General features: G+C 41.0%; 1 protein-coding gene across 1 annotated transcript in view; it reads left to right on the forward strand.

Moving 5' to 3' along the window:
• FAM221A (family with sequence similarity 221 member A) overlaps positions 1 to 15625 on the forward strand; it is a 148093-nt gene that overhangs the window by 83009 nt on the left and 49459 nt on the right. The window contains 1 exon segment of the mRNA XM_053714149.1: positions 10590 to 10675. Within this exon segment, the coding sequence (XP_053570124.1) occupies positions 10590 to 10675 (86 nt within the window).

The following is a 15625-nucleotide window of genomic DNA, read 5'->3' on the forward strand; positions in this document are numbered from 1 at the left end:
CCTTCCTTTTTCAAGGTTTTCTTGGCTTCGGACGAAGCAGGTTTTTGTGGGGTACCTCTTGTACCCCCCCCCATTTGAGCATTCAGTGTCCTCTATTGCTTGGGCATTGTTTTCCCAAAAGTAATGAATGCAGCTGTGGATTCTTTCCATTTTGAAGAAAAACTTAAATTATGCTTACCTGATAATTTTCTTTTCTTCAGATGGTAGGAGTCCACAGCTCCCCGCTCATATTTTTTCTGTGGGGCGTCTGTTATTTTTATTTTTCAGGCACCTTTTCACCCTGATATTTCTTCTACTGTTCCTTGTTCCTTGGCAGAATGACTGGGGGATGGGGAAGTGGGAGGGGTATTTAAGCCTTTGGCTGGGGTGTCTTTGCCTCCTCCTGGTGACCAGGTTCTGAATTCCCAAAAGTAATGAATGCAGCTGTGGACTCTTTCCATCTGAAGAAAAGAAAATTATCAGGTTAGCATTATTTAAGTTTTCCAGTTTCTAAGGTTTGTTGATCTACTATTTGGTCTGGCTACAGCTCCAATAATATTCACAAAGTTACCTGGACAACATCTTGGTTCAAGCTCTCATTTTTCTTGTTATTTCTTCATCACCATGGTTGTAGGATCACTTTTCCAAAAAGCTCTTTGGTTCCTCAAACAAAAGTAACTTTTTGGGGTTTTCATATAGATTCAATCTCCATAAGTCTTTCTCTAATAGAGCAGGGAATGTTATAATTGATGTCAGCTTGTCTGAACCTTAAGCCTCTCTTCCCTCAGTTAATCTTTGTATGGAAGTCCTAGATCTCATGATTGCAGATTCAGATGCAATTCCATTTCCACATGAAGCCTCTTCAGCTTTGTATGCTGCATCAATGGTGCAGAGATAATACAGAGCTGTCTCAAATTATATTTTTGGATCCCAGTACAAGTCAGTCTCTAACGTAGTGGCTGGATTATCAGTTTACTATTCAGGGTTTTTTATTTTGTTCATCCTACCTGGACTGTGATCAGATGCAAGTCTCTCAGGTTGGGAAGCTTTTTGAAGGTCTCTGAGAGCACAGGGCGTTTGGGATCCTCAGGAGGCAAGGTTACCAATAAATGTTCTAGAACTCCGTAAAATGTTTAGGGATCTTAAAGCTTGGCCTCTGTTGAAAATAGAGTCTCATCTCCTTTTCCAGACAGACAATGTTACAGTTTCCTAGCATTGATGGAAGTGTCTCGAATCCTCTCATGGGCAGAAACCAATTCCTTTCTAGTCTCTGTGATTCATATTCCAGGGGTGAACAATTGGGAGGCAGACTCTACATCCCAGGGGAGTGGTCTCTTCACCAGGATGTGTTAAATCAGATTGTGGATCTTTGGTGTCTCCCAGAGATAGATCTGATGGCCTCTCGTTTGAACAACAAACTTCCCAGGTACTTTGCAAGGTCCAGGTATACTCAGGCAGATTTAGTGGATGCTCTAGTAGGTCCTTGGTCATTACATATTGTTTATCTGTTCCCTCCTCTGGTACTAATTCCCAGAGTGATTTTCAAGATAAACATGCAAACAGGTGTATAATATGTATTAATACTTTCCCCTTCTGGTGAACCGCAGCCGTCCCACAGTCTCTCCCAAGGTCTGTGTGAATAGATCAGGTGTGCTAGCTGGAGGCGCTGGTTCAGCTTGTATCAGTCTTTGGTATCTTCCTTTCCTTCCTCGGTTGTATAACTCTAGGTGCAAAATAGTGGTGCTGAAATATCAGGCAATACACCATACAAAGGTGAATATCTACTCACAGTGTATATTGCAGGTTACCGGCTCCTTCCCAATATGAAAAGACAATATCACAGATTCAGTAAAAAAGTTTGTCTTTATTTGGCTCAACGCAAAAGCGTTTCAACGGTCGCAGCCGTCTTTCTCAAGAGCAATAAAAGTGCTTTACAAACCAAAGCACAAATGATACAAAGACTGATACAAGCTGAACCAGCGCCTCCAGCTAGCACACCTGATTTTCAAGATAAGCTTAGAGTAATCTTCAGAAATCCTGATTGCCCCGGCGTGGCCTAACAGGATTTGGTATACAGATCTGGTTCAGATGTCCGGCTGCCCTCTTTGGCAACTTCTTATGTGGTCAGACCTTCTGTCTCAAGGTCCTTTTTTCCATCTGGATCACAAGTCTCTGAACTTGATGGCATGAAAATTGAACGTTTATATCCTTAGACATAGGGGTTTCTCTGATTTTGTGATTGAAACCTTAATTAAGGCTCATAAGCCTGTAACTAGAAAAATCTATCACAAGATCTGGAAGGCCTTTATTTCTTACTGTTTAAATCATGGTTTTTCCTGGCATTCTTTCGGAATTCATAGGATTTTGCAGTTCTTACAGGGTGGTCTGGATAATGGCCTATCTGTCAGTTTTCTGAAGGGGCAGATTTCTGCTCTTTCAGTTTTGTTCCAAGGGAAGATTGCTAATCTTCCTGATATTCATGGTTTTGTTCAGGCTCTGGTCCGTATTAAACCTGTAATCAAGCCAATTTCTCCTCCATGGAATCTTAACTTGGTGTTAAGGGTTTTGGAGGTTCCTCCTTTTGAATCTATGCATACGGTGGATATGAAACTACTTTCTTTGAAAGTGTTATTTCTTTTGGCTATCTTGTCTGCTAGAAGAGTTGTCTGCTCTTTCTTGTGATCCTAATTATTTGATTTTTCATCAGGATAAGGCCGTTTTACAGACTTCTTTTGATTTTTTTTTTTTTTTTTACCTAAGGTTGTTTCTTCAGAAAACATTAGAAGAGATATTGTTGTTCCTTCTTTGTATCCTAGTCCTAAAGGCTTCAGAGAGATATTTGCATTCTTTGGATGTTGTTAGGGCATTTAAATATTTAATTGATGCTGCTAAGGACTTTAGACAAACCTCTAGTTTGTTTATTCATTTTTCTTGTCCTAGGAAAGGTCATAAAGTTTCTGCTGTTTCTTTGGCCTCTTGGTTGAAACTTTTGATTCAAACGGCTTAATTGGAGAAAGGCCAGCCTCCACCGCAATGGATTACTGCTCATTCTACTAGGTCAGGTGCAACTTCTTGGACTTTCAAGAATGAGGCTTCAGTTGACCAGATTTGCAAAGCAGCTACGTTGTCTTCTTTGCAAACATCCACTTTTGATGTTTTTCTTTCTTTTGAAGCAGCCTTTGTCAGAAGTTTCTATAGGCATCTGTCTCAGTTTGATTTTTTTTGCCTGTTTGATTTATTTTAAGTGCATTTAATAAAAAAATAATAAAAATATTGAGGTTGTGGATTTAATTTCTCAGTGAAATAAGATGTTTTTAAATCCCTCCCTTTATTGTATTACTTGTGGACTCCACAGTCTGAGTATTAATCCCTGGAGTAATGTATCATGGACCACCTGTATGAAAGAAAAACATAATTTATGCTTACCTGATAAATTTATTTCTCTTGTAGTGTAGTCAGTCCACGGGTCATCCATTACTTATGGAATATATCTCTTCCTAACAGGAAGCTGCAAGAGGATCACCCAAGCAGAGCTGCTATATAGCTCCTCCCCTCTCATGTCATATTCAGTCATTCGACCAAAGCAGACGAGAAAGGAGAAACCATAGGGTGCAGTGGTGACTGGAGTTTAATTAAAATTTAGATCTGCCTTAAAGACAGGGCGGGCCGTGGACTGACTACACTACAAGAGAAATAAATTTATCAGGTAAGCATAAATTATGTTTTCTCTTGTTAAGTGTAGTCAGTCCACGGGTCATCCATTACTTATGGAATACCAATACCAAAGCTAAAGTACACGGATGAAGGGAGGGACAAGGCAGGAACATTAAACAGAAGGAACCACTGCCTGAAGTACCTTTCTCCCAAAAATAGCCTCCGAAGAAGCAAAAGTGTCAAATTTGTAAAATTTTGAAAAGGTGTGAAGCGAAGACCAAGTCGCAGCCTTGCAAATCTGTTCAACAGAGGCCTCATTCTTAAAGGCCCAGGTGGAAGCCACAGCTCTAGTAGAATGAGCTGTAATCCTTTCAGGAGGCTGCTGTCCAGCAGTCTCATAGGCTAAACGTATTATGCTACGAAGCCAAAAAGAGAGAGTGGTAGCCGAAGCCTTTTGACCTCTTCTCTGTCCAGAGTAAACGACAAACAGGGAAGAAGTTTGACGAAAATCTTTAGTTGCCTGCAAATAGAACTTCAGGGCACGGACTACGTCCAGATTATGCAAAAGTCGTTCCTTCTTTGAAGAAGGGTTAGGACACAGTGATGGAACAACAATCTCTTGATTGATATTCCTGTTAGTAACTACCTTAGGTAAGAACCCAGGTTTAGTACGCAGAACTACCTTGTCTGAATGAAAAATCAGATAAGGAGAATCACAATGTAAGGCAGATAACTCAGAGACTCTTCGAGCCGAGGAAATAGCCATCAAAAATAAAACCTTCCAGGATAACAGCTTGATATCAATGGAATGAAGGGGTTCAAATGGAACGCCTTGAAGAACATTAAGAACTAAGTTTAAGCTCCACGGCGGAGCAACAGTCTTAAACACAGGCTTAATCCTAGTTAAAGCCTGACAAAAAGCCTGAACGTCTGGAACTTCAGCCAGACGTTTGTGTAGAAGAATAGACAGAGCAGAAATCTGTCCCTTTAACGAACTAGCAGATAAGCCCTTTTCTAAACCCTCTTGTAGAAAGGACAATATCCTAGGAATCCTAACCGTACTCCATGAGTAACTCTTGGATTCGCACCAATATAAATATTTACGCCATATCTTATGGTAAATTTTTCTGGTAACAGGCTTCCTAGCCTGTATTAAGGTATCAATAACCGACTCCGAGAAGCCACGCTTTGATAGAATCAAGCGTTCAATCTCCATGCAGTCAGCCTCAGAGAAATTAGATTTGGATGGTTGAAAGGACCCTGAATTAGAAGGTCCTGTCTCAGAGGCAGAGACCACGGTGGACAGGACGACATGTCCACTAGGTCTGCATACCAGGTCCTGCGTGGCCACGCAGGCGCTATCAGAATCACCGAAGCTCTCTCCTGTTTGATCTTGGCAATCAAACGAGGAAGCATCAGGAATGGTGGAAACACATAAGCCATGTTGAAGACCCAAGGGGCTGTCAGAGCATCTATCAGCACCGCTCCCGGGTCCCTGGACCTGGATCCGTAACAAGGAAGCTTGGCGTTCTGACGAGACGCCATGAGATCCAGATCTGGTTTGCCCCAACGATGAATCAGTTGAGCAAAGACCTCCGGATGAAGTTCCCACTCCCCCGGATGAAAAGTCTGGCGACTTAGAAAATCCGCCTCCCAGTTCTCCACGCCTGGGATGTAAATCGCTGACAGGTGGCAAGAGTGAGACTCTGCCCAGCGAATTATCTTTGAGACTTCCAACATCGCTAGGGAACTTCTGGTTCCCCCTTGATGGTTGATGTAAGCCACAGTCGTGATGTTGTCCGACTGAAATCTGATGAACCTCAGAGTTGCTAACTGAGGCCAAGCTAGGAGAGCATTGAATATTGCTCTTAATTCCAGAATATTTATTGGGAGGAGTTTCTCCTCCTGAGTCCATAATCCCTGAGCTTTCAGGGAGTTCCAGACTGCGCCCCAGCCTAGAAGGCTGGCGTCTGTTGTTACAATCGTCCAATCTGGCCTGCGAAAGGTCATCCCCTTGGACAGATGTGGCCGAGAAAGCCACCATAGAAGAGAATCTCTGGTCTCTTGATCCAGATTTAGTAGGGGGGACAAATCTGAGTAATCCCCGTTCCACTGACTTAGCATGCACAATTGCAGCGGTCTGAGATGCAGGCGCGCAAATGGTACTATATCCATTGCCGCTACCATTAAGCCGATTACTTCCATGCACTGAGCTACTGACGGGTGTGGAATGGAATGAAGGACACGGCAAGCATTTAGAAGTTTTAATAACCTGGCCTCTGTCAGGTAAATTTTCATCTCTACAGAATCTATAAGAGTCCCTAGAAAGGGAACTCTTGTAAGTGGTAATAGAGAACTCTTTTCCACGTTCACCTTCCACCTATGCAACCTCAGAAATGCCAGAACTATCTCTGTATGAGACTTGGCAGTTTGAAAACTTGACGCTTGTATCAGAATGTCGTCTAGGTACGGAGTCACCGCTATGCCTCGCGGTCTTAGTACCGCTAGAAGTGAGCCCAGAACTTTTGTAAAGATTCTTGGAGCCGTAGCTAAACCGTAGGGAAGAGCTACAAACTGGTAATGCCTGTCTAGGAAAGCAAATCTTAGGTACCGATAATGATCCTTGTGAATCGGTATGTGAAGGTAGGCATCCTTTAAGTCCACTGTGGTCATGTACTGACCCTCTTGGATCATGGGAAGGATGGTTCGAATAGTTTCCATTTTGAATGATGGAACTCTTAGAAATTTGTTTAGGATTTTTAAGTCCAAGATTGGTCTGAAGGTTCCCTCTTTATTGGGAACCACAAATAGATTTGAATAGAATCCCTGCCCGTGTTCCGTCCGCAGAACTGGGTGGATCACCCCCATTAGTAAGAGGTCTTGTACACAGCGTAGAAACGCCTCTTTCTTTATTTGGTTTGCTGATAACCTTGAAAGATGAAATCTCCCTCGTGGAGGAGAAGTTTTGAAGTCCAGGAGATATCCCTGAGATATGATCTCCAACGCCCAGGGATCCTGGACATCTCTTGCCCAAGCCTGGGCGAAGAGAGAAAGTCTGCCCCCCACTAGATCCGTTTCCGGATAGGGGGCCCTCTCTTCATGCTGTCTTGGGGGCAGCAGCAGGTTTCTTGGCCTGCTTGCCCTTGTTCCAGGACTGGTTAACTTTCCAGCCCTGCCTGTAACGAGCAACAGCTCCTTCCTGTTTTGGAGCGGAGGAAGTTGATGCTGCTCCTGCCTTGAAGTTACGAAAGGCACGAAAATTAGACTGTTTGGCCTTTGATTTGGCCCTGTCCTGAGGTAGAGCATGGCCCTTACCTCCCGTAATGTCAGCTATAATTTCTTTCAAGCCGGGCCCGAATAAGGTCTGCCCTTTGAAAGGAATATTAAGCAATTTAGATTTAGAAGTCACGTCAGCTGACCAGGATTTAAGCCATAGCGCTCTGCGCGCTTGGATGGCGAATCCGGAGTTCTTAGCCGTAAGTTTGGTTAACTGTACGACGGCATCAGAAACAAATGCGTTAGCTAGCTTAAGTGCTTTAAGCTTGTTCATAATTTCATCCAATGGAGCTGTGCGAATGGCCTCTTCCAGAGACTCAAACCAGAATGCCGCCGCAGCAGTGACAGGCGCAATGCATGCAAGGGGCTGTAAAATAAAACCTTGTTGAACAAACATTTTCTTAAGGTAACCCTCTAATTTCTTATCCATTGGATCTGAAAAGGCACAACTATCCTCCACCGGGATAGTGGTACGCTTAGCTAAAGTAGAAACTGCTCCCTCCACCTTAGGGACCGTCTGCCATAAGTCTCGTGTGGTGGCGCCTATAGGAAACAATTTCCTAAATATGGGAGGAGGGGAAAAAGGCACACCAGGTCTATCCCACTCCTTGCTAATAATCTCTGTAAGCCTTTTAGGTATAGGAAACACGTCAGTACACACCGGTACTGCATAGTATCTATCCAACCTACATAATTTTTCTGGAATTGCAACCGTGTTACAATCATTCAGAGCCGCTAATACCTCCCCTAGCAATATGCGGAGGTTCTCAAGCTTAAATTTAAAATTAGAAATCTCTGAATCCAGTCTCCCTGGATCAGATCCGTCACCCACAGAATGAAGCTCTCCGTCTTCACGTTCTGCAAACTGTGACGCAGTATCTGACATGGCTCTCACCTCATCCGCGCGCTCTGTCCTTAACCCAGAGCTATCGCGCTTGCCTCTTAATTCTGGCAATTTAGATAATACTTCTGTCATAACAGTAGCCATGTCTTGCAAAGTGATTTGTAAGGGCCTCCCTGATGTACTTGGCGCCACAAAATCACGCACCTCCTGAGCGGGAGGCGAAGGTACTGACACGTGAGGAGAGTTAGTCGGCATAACTTCCCCCTCGTTGTCTTGTGATAATTTCTTTACATGTAAAGATTGACTTTTATTTAAAGTAGCATCAATGCAATTAGTACACAAATTTCTATTGGGCTCCACATTGGCCTTTAAACATAGTGAACAAAGAGATTCATCTGTGTCAGACATGTTTAAACAGACTAGCAATGAGACTAGCAAGCTTGGAAATACTTTTCTAAATAAATTTACAAGCAATATAAAAAACGCTACTGTGCCTTTAAGAAGCACAAAGAGCTGTCACAGTTGAAATAACAATGAACCAAAATAGTTATAGCAACCAATTTTTCACAGTAAATGTATTAAGTTAGCAAAGGATTGCACCCACCAGCAAATGGATGATTAACCCCTTAATACCCAAAAACGGATAACAATTTAATAATTAACGTTTTTCTCACAGTCAAAACACACTGTCACAGGTCTGCTGTTACTGATTACCTCCCTCAAAATGAATTTTGAAGACCCCTGAGCTCTCTAGAGACGATCTGGATCATGGAGGATGAAGTAGACAGATTGTGACTGAATTTTTACTGCGCAAAAAAGCGCTAAAATAGGCCCCTCCCACTCATATTACAACAGTGGGGAAGCTCAGAAAACTGTTTCTATGCAGAAAACAAAGATGGCCATGTGGTAAAAATCATGCCCCAATAAGTTTTATCACCAAGTACCTCACAAAAAACGATTAACATGCCAGTAAACGTTTTAAACATACATTTGAAAAGTTATGAATTGTTATTAATAAGCCTGCTACCAGTCGCTTTTACTGCAGTTAAGGCTCATACATTATTTCAGTATTAACAGTATTTTCAGAGTCAATTCCATTCCTTAGAAAAATACATTCAGTGTACACACACTCATCAGCCTAATACCAGTCGCTATCACTGCATTTAAGGCTGAACTTACTTTACATTGGTATCAGCAGTATTTTCTCAGTCAATTCCATTCCTCAGAAAAATAATTACTGCACATACCTCATTTGCAGGGGGGCCCTGCATGCTATTCCCCTTCTCTGAAGTTACCTCACTCCTCAGATGAGAACAGCCAGTGGATCTTAGTTACGGCTGCTAAGATCATAGAAAACGCAGGCACATTCTTCTTCTAATGCTGCCTGAGAATAAACAGCACACTCCGGTGCCATTTAAAATAACAAACTTTTGATTGTAGAAATAAACTAAGTTAAAAAACACCACAGACCTCTCACAGCGACCTATCTTTAGTTAGGCTGCAAGAGAATGACTGAATATGACATGAGAGGGGAGGAGCTATATAGCAGCTCTGCTTGGGTGATCCTCTTGCAGCTTCCTGTTAGGAAGAGATATATTCCATAAGTAATGGATGACCCGTGGACTGACTACACTTAACAAGAGAAACACAATTTATGCTTACCTGATAAATTAATTTATTTTATGGTGGTGAGAGTCCATGAGACCCCACCCTTATGTTTTTTGTTTGTTTTTTCTTTAGCACATTTTTTCCCATGCTCCTTTTATGGCTCTTATTCCTTTTTCTTACCTTACTTTGCTTTGCTATACCTTAGACTGAGGTATGTGTGAGGTGGGAGGTGTTTTATAGGGCTGTTGGGGTTTGGAAATCTGCCTCCTCCTAGTGGTAGAGAAGAGTAATTCCCAGGAGTAATGGATCGTGGACTCTCGGCACCATTAAATAAATTAATTTATCCGGTAAGCATAAATTATGTTTGTATGGCTTATACGGATGATGAAATTGTGCCTTTATTTGCATCCAAGGAAGAAGAACTACGTCTTTAAATAAGCAGTGAAAACTTGTGTTTGTTTTGCTTGTGTTAATGCTATGTTGTAACATTTAAGTGAACCTAAAGAACATACTATATATATATATATATATATATATATATATATATATATATATATATATATATATATAGCCACCTTTAGACATGTATATGTATGTATCTCAATGTTGAAGCCCTTTGCCTGCCTGAGATCTCATATCTTTGAGCCTTTTTAACTTTCTTGCGCAATATTTTTTAGAATTAATTTATATTAGATGGTGTTATTTTGAGTGTAAGTGTAATGTATTCTTGATGTGTTTTGTGATACTTTTTTTGTTTCCCAAAACAGTTAACCACAGCTCTCAGGACACGCTAACCTGACAAGCTCATGCAATCGCGTTTACTTTCAACTTGTAATACCAGCGCAATCCAATAAACAGTGCTAGTCGCATAACTCAGCTGTGTAACTAGTGTTGCTGATTGGATCAGCAGTGGTTTCCCCTCTGGATCAGCAGTGCTCTGTGGGTCCCAAGCAGTATTTCTGTAGTAGTGTATGGTCGATGGTCTTAAAATTACATGCTCTAACAAATTAGAGCATGTCATTTTTCGACTATTATGGCCCTTTAATTCCATTTTAAGTTCAATGTCCTATAAGTGAAATAGAATTTTATATTCTTCTATTTAGAAAAAAAAATTGAAATCACTATATGAAAATGTATTTTGAGAAGGTATTTCAATTTCTTTCTGGTTTTGTTGGATACATAAAATAATGCACAATTATAATAATGTTTTTTTACTTTGTTGTTTTAGAACAGAGTATCGATAAACAAGTGTCAAACTTGAAGTTAAGAGAGGAAGAAGACATGGCTTATTTTGAAAAGCGATATCAGGAGAGGGTATGTGTTTTACAGTGTTACAGTACAGAATTTGTTTAAAGCTGAAACGCAAATCACATGTTTATTTAGGCTTCAGGCAAAGATTTGGATAGAGATGGATACAGAAGAGTCCAACAAGTTAGGACTCAGAAATTAAAAAGGTAGAAGCTGCCAGGATTTCAATCTCTGTGGTACAAGGATGTTGATAGTTAACTCCAACAATTCTTTATGCAAAATACACAAACCAGACACAGTATACATGGGTATATGGAGCATATGGATAAACAGAAAGGGAGTAGCAAACAGGTATGTGAATGATCTTCAGTTACTTATAACAGCCTGTTTACTTAGTAATACACAAACATGCACCCACTGTTCCCAAGCACATTATGTCTCTAGAGTTCATCTTCTTCAGAGTGTGTGTGTAGATTAAAATAGATACAAACATACGCCTAGATTATGAGTCTTGCGTTAGGGTTAAAAAGCAGCATTGAGAGGTCCCAACGCTGCTTTTTAACGCCCGCTGGTATTGCGAGTCTTGCAGGTACAGGTGTACCGCTCACTTTTTTGGTGCGACTCGAAAATACCGCAAATCCACTTACGTCAATTGCGTATACTATTTTTTCAATGGGATTTTCCTAACGCCGGTATTACGAGTCTTCCTAAAAGTGAGCGGTACACCCTCTACCTCCAAGATCCCCAACGCATTTGAAAGTCAGTAGTTAAGAGTTTTAAAACTCTTAACTAAAGTGCTAAAAAGTGCACTAACACCCATAAACTACCTATTAACCCCTAAACCGAGGCCCCCCACATCGCAAACACTAAAATACATTTTTTAACCCCTAATCTGCCGAACCGGACATCGCCGCAACTATAATAAATATATTAACCCCTTAACCGCCACACTCCCGCCTCGCAAACACTAGTTACATTTTATTAACCCCCTAATCTGCCGTCCCTAACATCGCCGCCGCCACCTACCTAAATTTATTAACCCCTAATCTGCCGCCCCCAAAGTCGCCGCCACTATATTAAATGTATTAACCCCTAAACCTAAGACTAACCCTAACACCCCCCTAACTTAAATATAATTTAAATAAATCTAAATAAAATTACTATCATTAATTAAATTATTCCTATTTAAAACTAAATACTTACCTATAAAATAAACCCTAAGATAGCTACAATATAACTAATAGTTACATTGTAGCTATCTTAGGGTTTATTTTTATTTTACAGGCAACTTTGTATTTATTTTAACTAGGTACAATAGTTATTAAATAGTTATTAACTATTTAATAGCTACCTAGTTAAAATAAAGACAAATTTACCTGTAAAATAAAACCTAACCTAAGTTACAATTACACCTAACACTACACTATAATTAAATTAAATCCCTAAATTAACTACAATTAAATAAAATTATCTAAAGTACGAACCCCCCCCCCCACTAAATTACAGAAAATAATAAAATAATTACAAGTTTTTAAAACTAATTACACCTAATCTAATCCCCCTAATAAAATAAAAAAGCGGGGCGGAGCCTGACCGGGAAAGAAGATGGCAGCATAATTGTGCTGCTCCGTGCAGGACTATCTACAAAGGAGCTTTTAAACTACTGGAAAGCTAGTGAACAACCCCAGTCCGGTTGCGGTTATCATTCCAGACTGAAAGGAGGAAGAGATGAAACATCAGAAGTCCGGTAATGTGCACATAAAGAGGAATTAGGGGAGAGGCCGCTCTGAGGAAGTTATGAGGAGGCGCCATTTTAACAGACAGCATGGGATGATACTGCAGCAGAGACAGGGGGAACTTGACTCTACTCTTGACTATAAGTCTCATTGCAAGTAAAGTGTATCTCACTAGTAAGCGATATGCAAAATAGACATAATATAAATATCTAGAAGTGTCTCAAAAGAACATCTGCAACGCAACATTTGCGATATTACTCTAATCAGATGCCTATACTGCTATATATATATATATATATATATATATATATGACCCTTGATGCTGATCAATACTAATATGTGAGTTGGTGGGGATTGCAAGGTGCTTACAGTAAGGACTTTATTATGCTAAACCTAATGAACTGCAGAAATGCACATTAAATAAGTAGTGAATTTGAAGGTGACTCTGGTAATATAATGTATACTTTTAGAAGTAGAGGCTGACTTGGGACACTCCATTAACCCTAATACACACAGCTGAAGGAACACAGGAGACTTTGAAATAGCGAGATTCCTGCTGAATATCTGAGTCACCCCTACCTTCAGACAGTTTTTACAGATGAGGCTGCGGGGCCCAGTCGTGTATCTCATTTCAACAGTATATCTCTGAAAAGATAAGTACTACTCCTAAAGATCAAATCACATATTTGCCTCAATGCCTTTGGAGAAACATACGTAATCATAATATTCAGAGACTGACACTCAGCACCTAATCCACTGCAAGATAAAGTTTGCATCACTACAGAGGACAACACTCAGACATATTTCCTCGCTGCAGTAGAGATAAATAACATATTTGATAATGGCAACCAGGAAAATAAACAAGCCTACAACATCAGGGAAAGCAGCAGCAGCCAATCTATTTCTCCAACATTGGTGTGTCCGGTCCACGGCGTCATCCATTACTTGTGGGAATATTCTCTTCCCCAACAGAAAATGGCAAAGAGCACAGCAAAAGCTGCCCATATAGCCTCTCCTCAGGCTCCGCCCCCCAGTCATTCTCTTTGCCGCTCTGAACAAGTAGCATTTCCACGGAGATGGTGAAGAGTATGTGGTGTTTAGTTGTAGAGTTTTTTACTCTGCTATCAAGAGTTTGTTATTTTAAAATAGTGCCGGTTTGTACTATTTACTCTAAAACAGAAAGGGATGAAGAGTTCTGTTTAAAAGAGGAGTATGATTTTAGCAGCAGTAACTAAAATCAATTGCTGTTCCCACGCAGGACTGTTGAGCCCAGAGAACTTCAGTTGGGGGGAACAGTTTGCAGACTTTTCTGCTTAAGGTATGACTAGTCCATTTTCTAACAAGACTGTGTAATGCTAGAAGACTGTCATTTTGGGGATCGGTAAGCCATTTTCTTAGACTCTTAACAGAATGAAGGCTTATTATGGGCTATACACTGGTTGACACTCTTGTGGGCTAAATCGATTGCTTTATTTAAGTTTTTTATGAAGTTTGAAGTGATTTCTAAAACTTTTATTGTTGGGGAACGTTTTTTAGGCGCCAAGCAGTCGTTTAGACACCTTTCCAGTCAGGAAGGGCCTTTCACTATAGTAGGCAGAGCCTCATTTTCGCGCCATAATTGCGCAGTTTCTTTTGGATGCAGTGCATGCAGCTGCATGTGAGAGGGTCTGGTGATCATTGAAAACGTTCCTAGAAGGCTTAATTTGGTATCGTATAATCCCTAAGGACAGGTAAAGTCGCAGCAAACGCTGTGGCTGGGACTGTAGTGGGGTTAAAAATTGTTAATTGATTAAACGGCTCCGGTTTCCTCATTTAAGGGGTTAAAAGCTTGAAAATTGGGGTGCAATACTTTAAAATATTGGGTGCAATACTTTAAAAGCATTAAGACACTGTGTCTTAAAGATTGGATATTTCCTTCATAGTTTTTCACACATTCAGAAATAAAGTGTGCTCTGTTTAACATTTAAAGAGACAGTAACGGTTTTGTTTAAAAACTTTTTTTTGCATTATTAGCCTGTTTAAGCCTGTCTAACATGTCTGTACCTTCAGAAAGAACATGTTCTGTATGTATGGAGGCCAAGGTGGTCCCCCCTTCAAATGTATGCGATAATTGTGCCATGGCGTCCAGACAAAGTAAGGACAGTTAATAAGGTTGCCCAAGATGATTCCTCAAGTGAAGGTAGTGGGGATAGTTCTTCATCCTCTCCTTCTGTGTCAACACCAGTTATGCCCGCGCAGGCGACCCCTAGTACATCTAGCGCGCCAATGATTGTTACTATGCAACAATTAACGGCAGTAATGGATAATTCCATAGCTAATATTTTATCCAAAATGCCAGCATTTCAAAGAAAGCGTGATTGCTCAGTTTTAAATACAGTGGAGCAAGAAGGCGCTGACGATAATTTATCTGTCATACCCTCACACCAGTCAGAAGTGGCAGTGAGGGAGGGTTTGTCGGAGGGAGAACTTTCAGATTCAGGAAGAATTTCTCAACAGGCAGAACCTGATGTTGTGACGTTTAAATTTAAGTTAGAGCATCTCCGCGCATTACTTAAGGAGGTGCTAACTACGCTGGATGATTGTGACTCTATGGTCATTCCAGAAAAATTGTGCAAGATGGACAAATTCTTAGAGGTCCCGGTGCACCCTGATGCCTTTCCGATCCCTAAAAGGGTGGCGGACATAGTGAATAAGGAGTGGGAGAAACCAGGCATACCTTTTGTCCCACCTCCTATATTTAAGAAACTGTTCCCCATGGTCGACCCAAGGAAGGACACATGGCAAACAGTCCCTAAGGTTGAGGGGGCAGTTTCTACGCTAGCCAAACGCACGACTATTCCCATTGAGGACAATTGTGCTTTCAAAGATCCTATGGATAAAAAATTGGAGGGTTTGCTTAAAAAGATTTTTGTTCAGCAAGGTTACCTCCTCCAACCAATTTCGTGCATTATTCCTGTCACTACGGCGGCGTGTTTCTGGTTCGATGAACTAGAAAAGTCGCTTAATATGGAGACTCCATATGAGGAAGTCATGGACAGAATTCACGCACTTAAGTTAGCTAATTCCTTTATTTTAGATGCCGCTTTGCACTTAGCGAGATTAGCGGCGAAAAATTCAGGGTTTGCAATTGTGGCGCGCAGAGCGCTCTGGCTGAAGTCTTGGTCGGCGGATGTTTCTTCCAAGACAAAATTGCTTAATATCCCTTTCAAAGGTAAGACCCTTTTTGGGCCAGAATTGAAAGAAATTATTTCAGACATCACTGGGGGGAAGGGCCATGCCC

This window comes from Bombina bombina, chromosome 5, assembly GCF_027579735.1.
Source record: "Bombina bombina isolate aBomBom1 chromosome 5, aBomBom1.pri, whole genome shotgun sequence".
Lineage (NCBI taxonomy): Eukaryota > Metazoa > Chordata > Amphibia > Anura > Bombinatoridae > Bombina > Bombina bombina.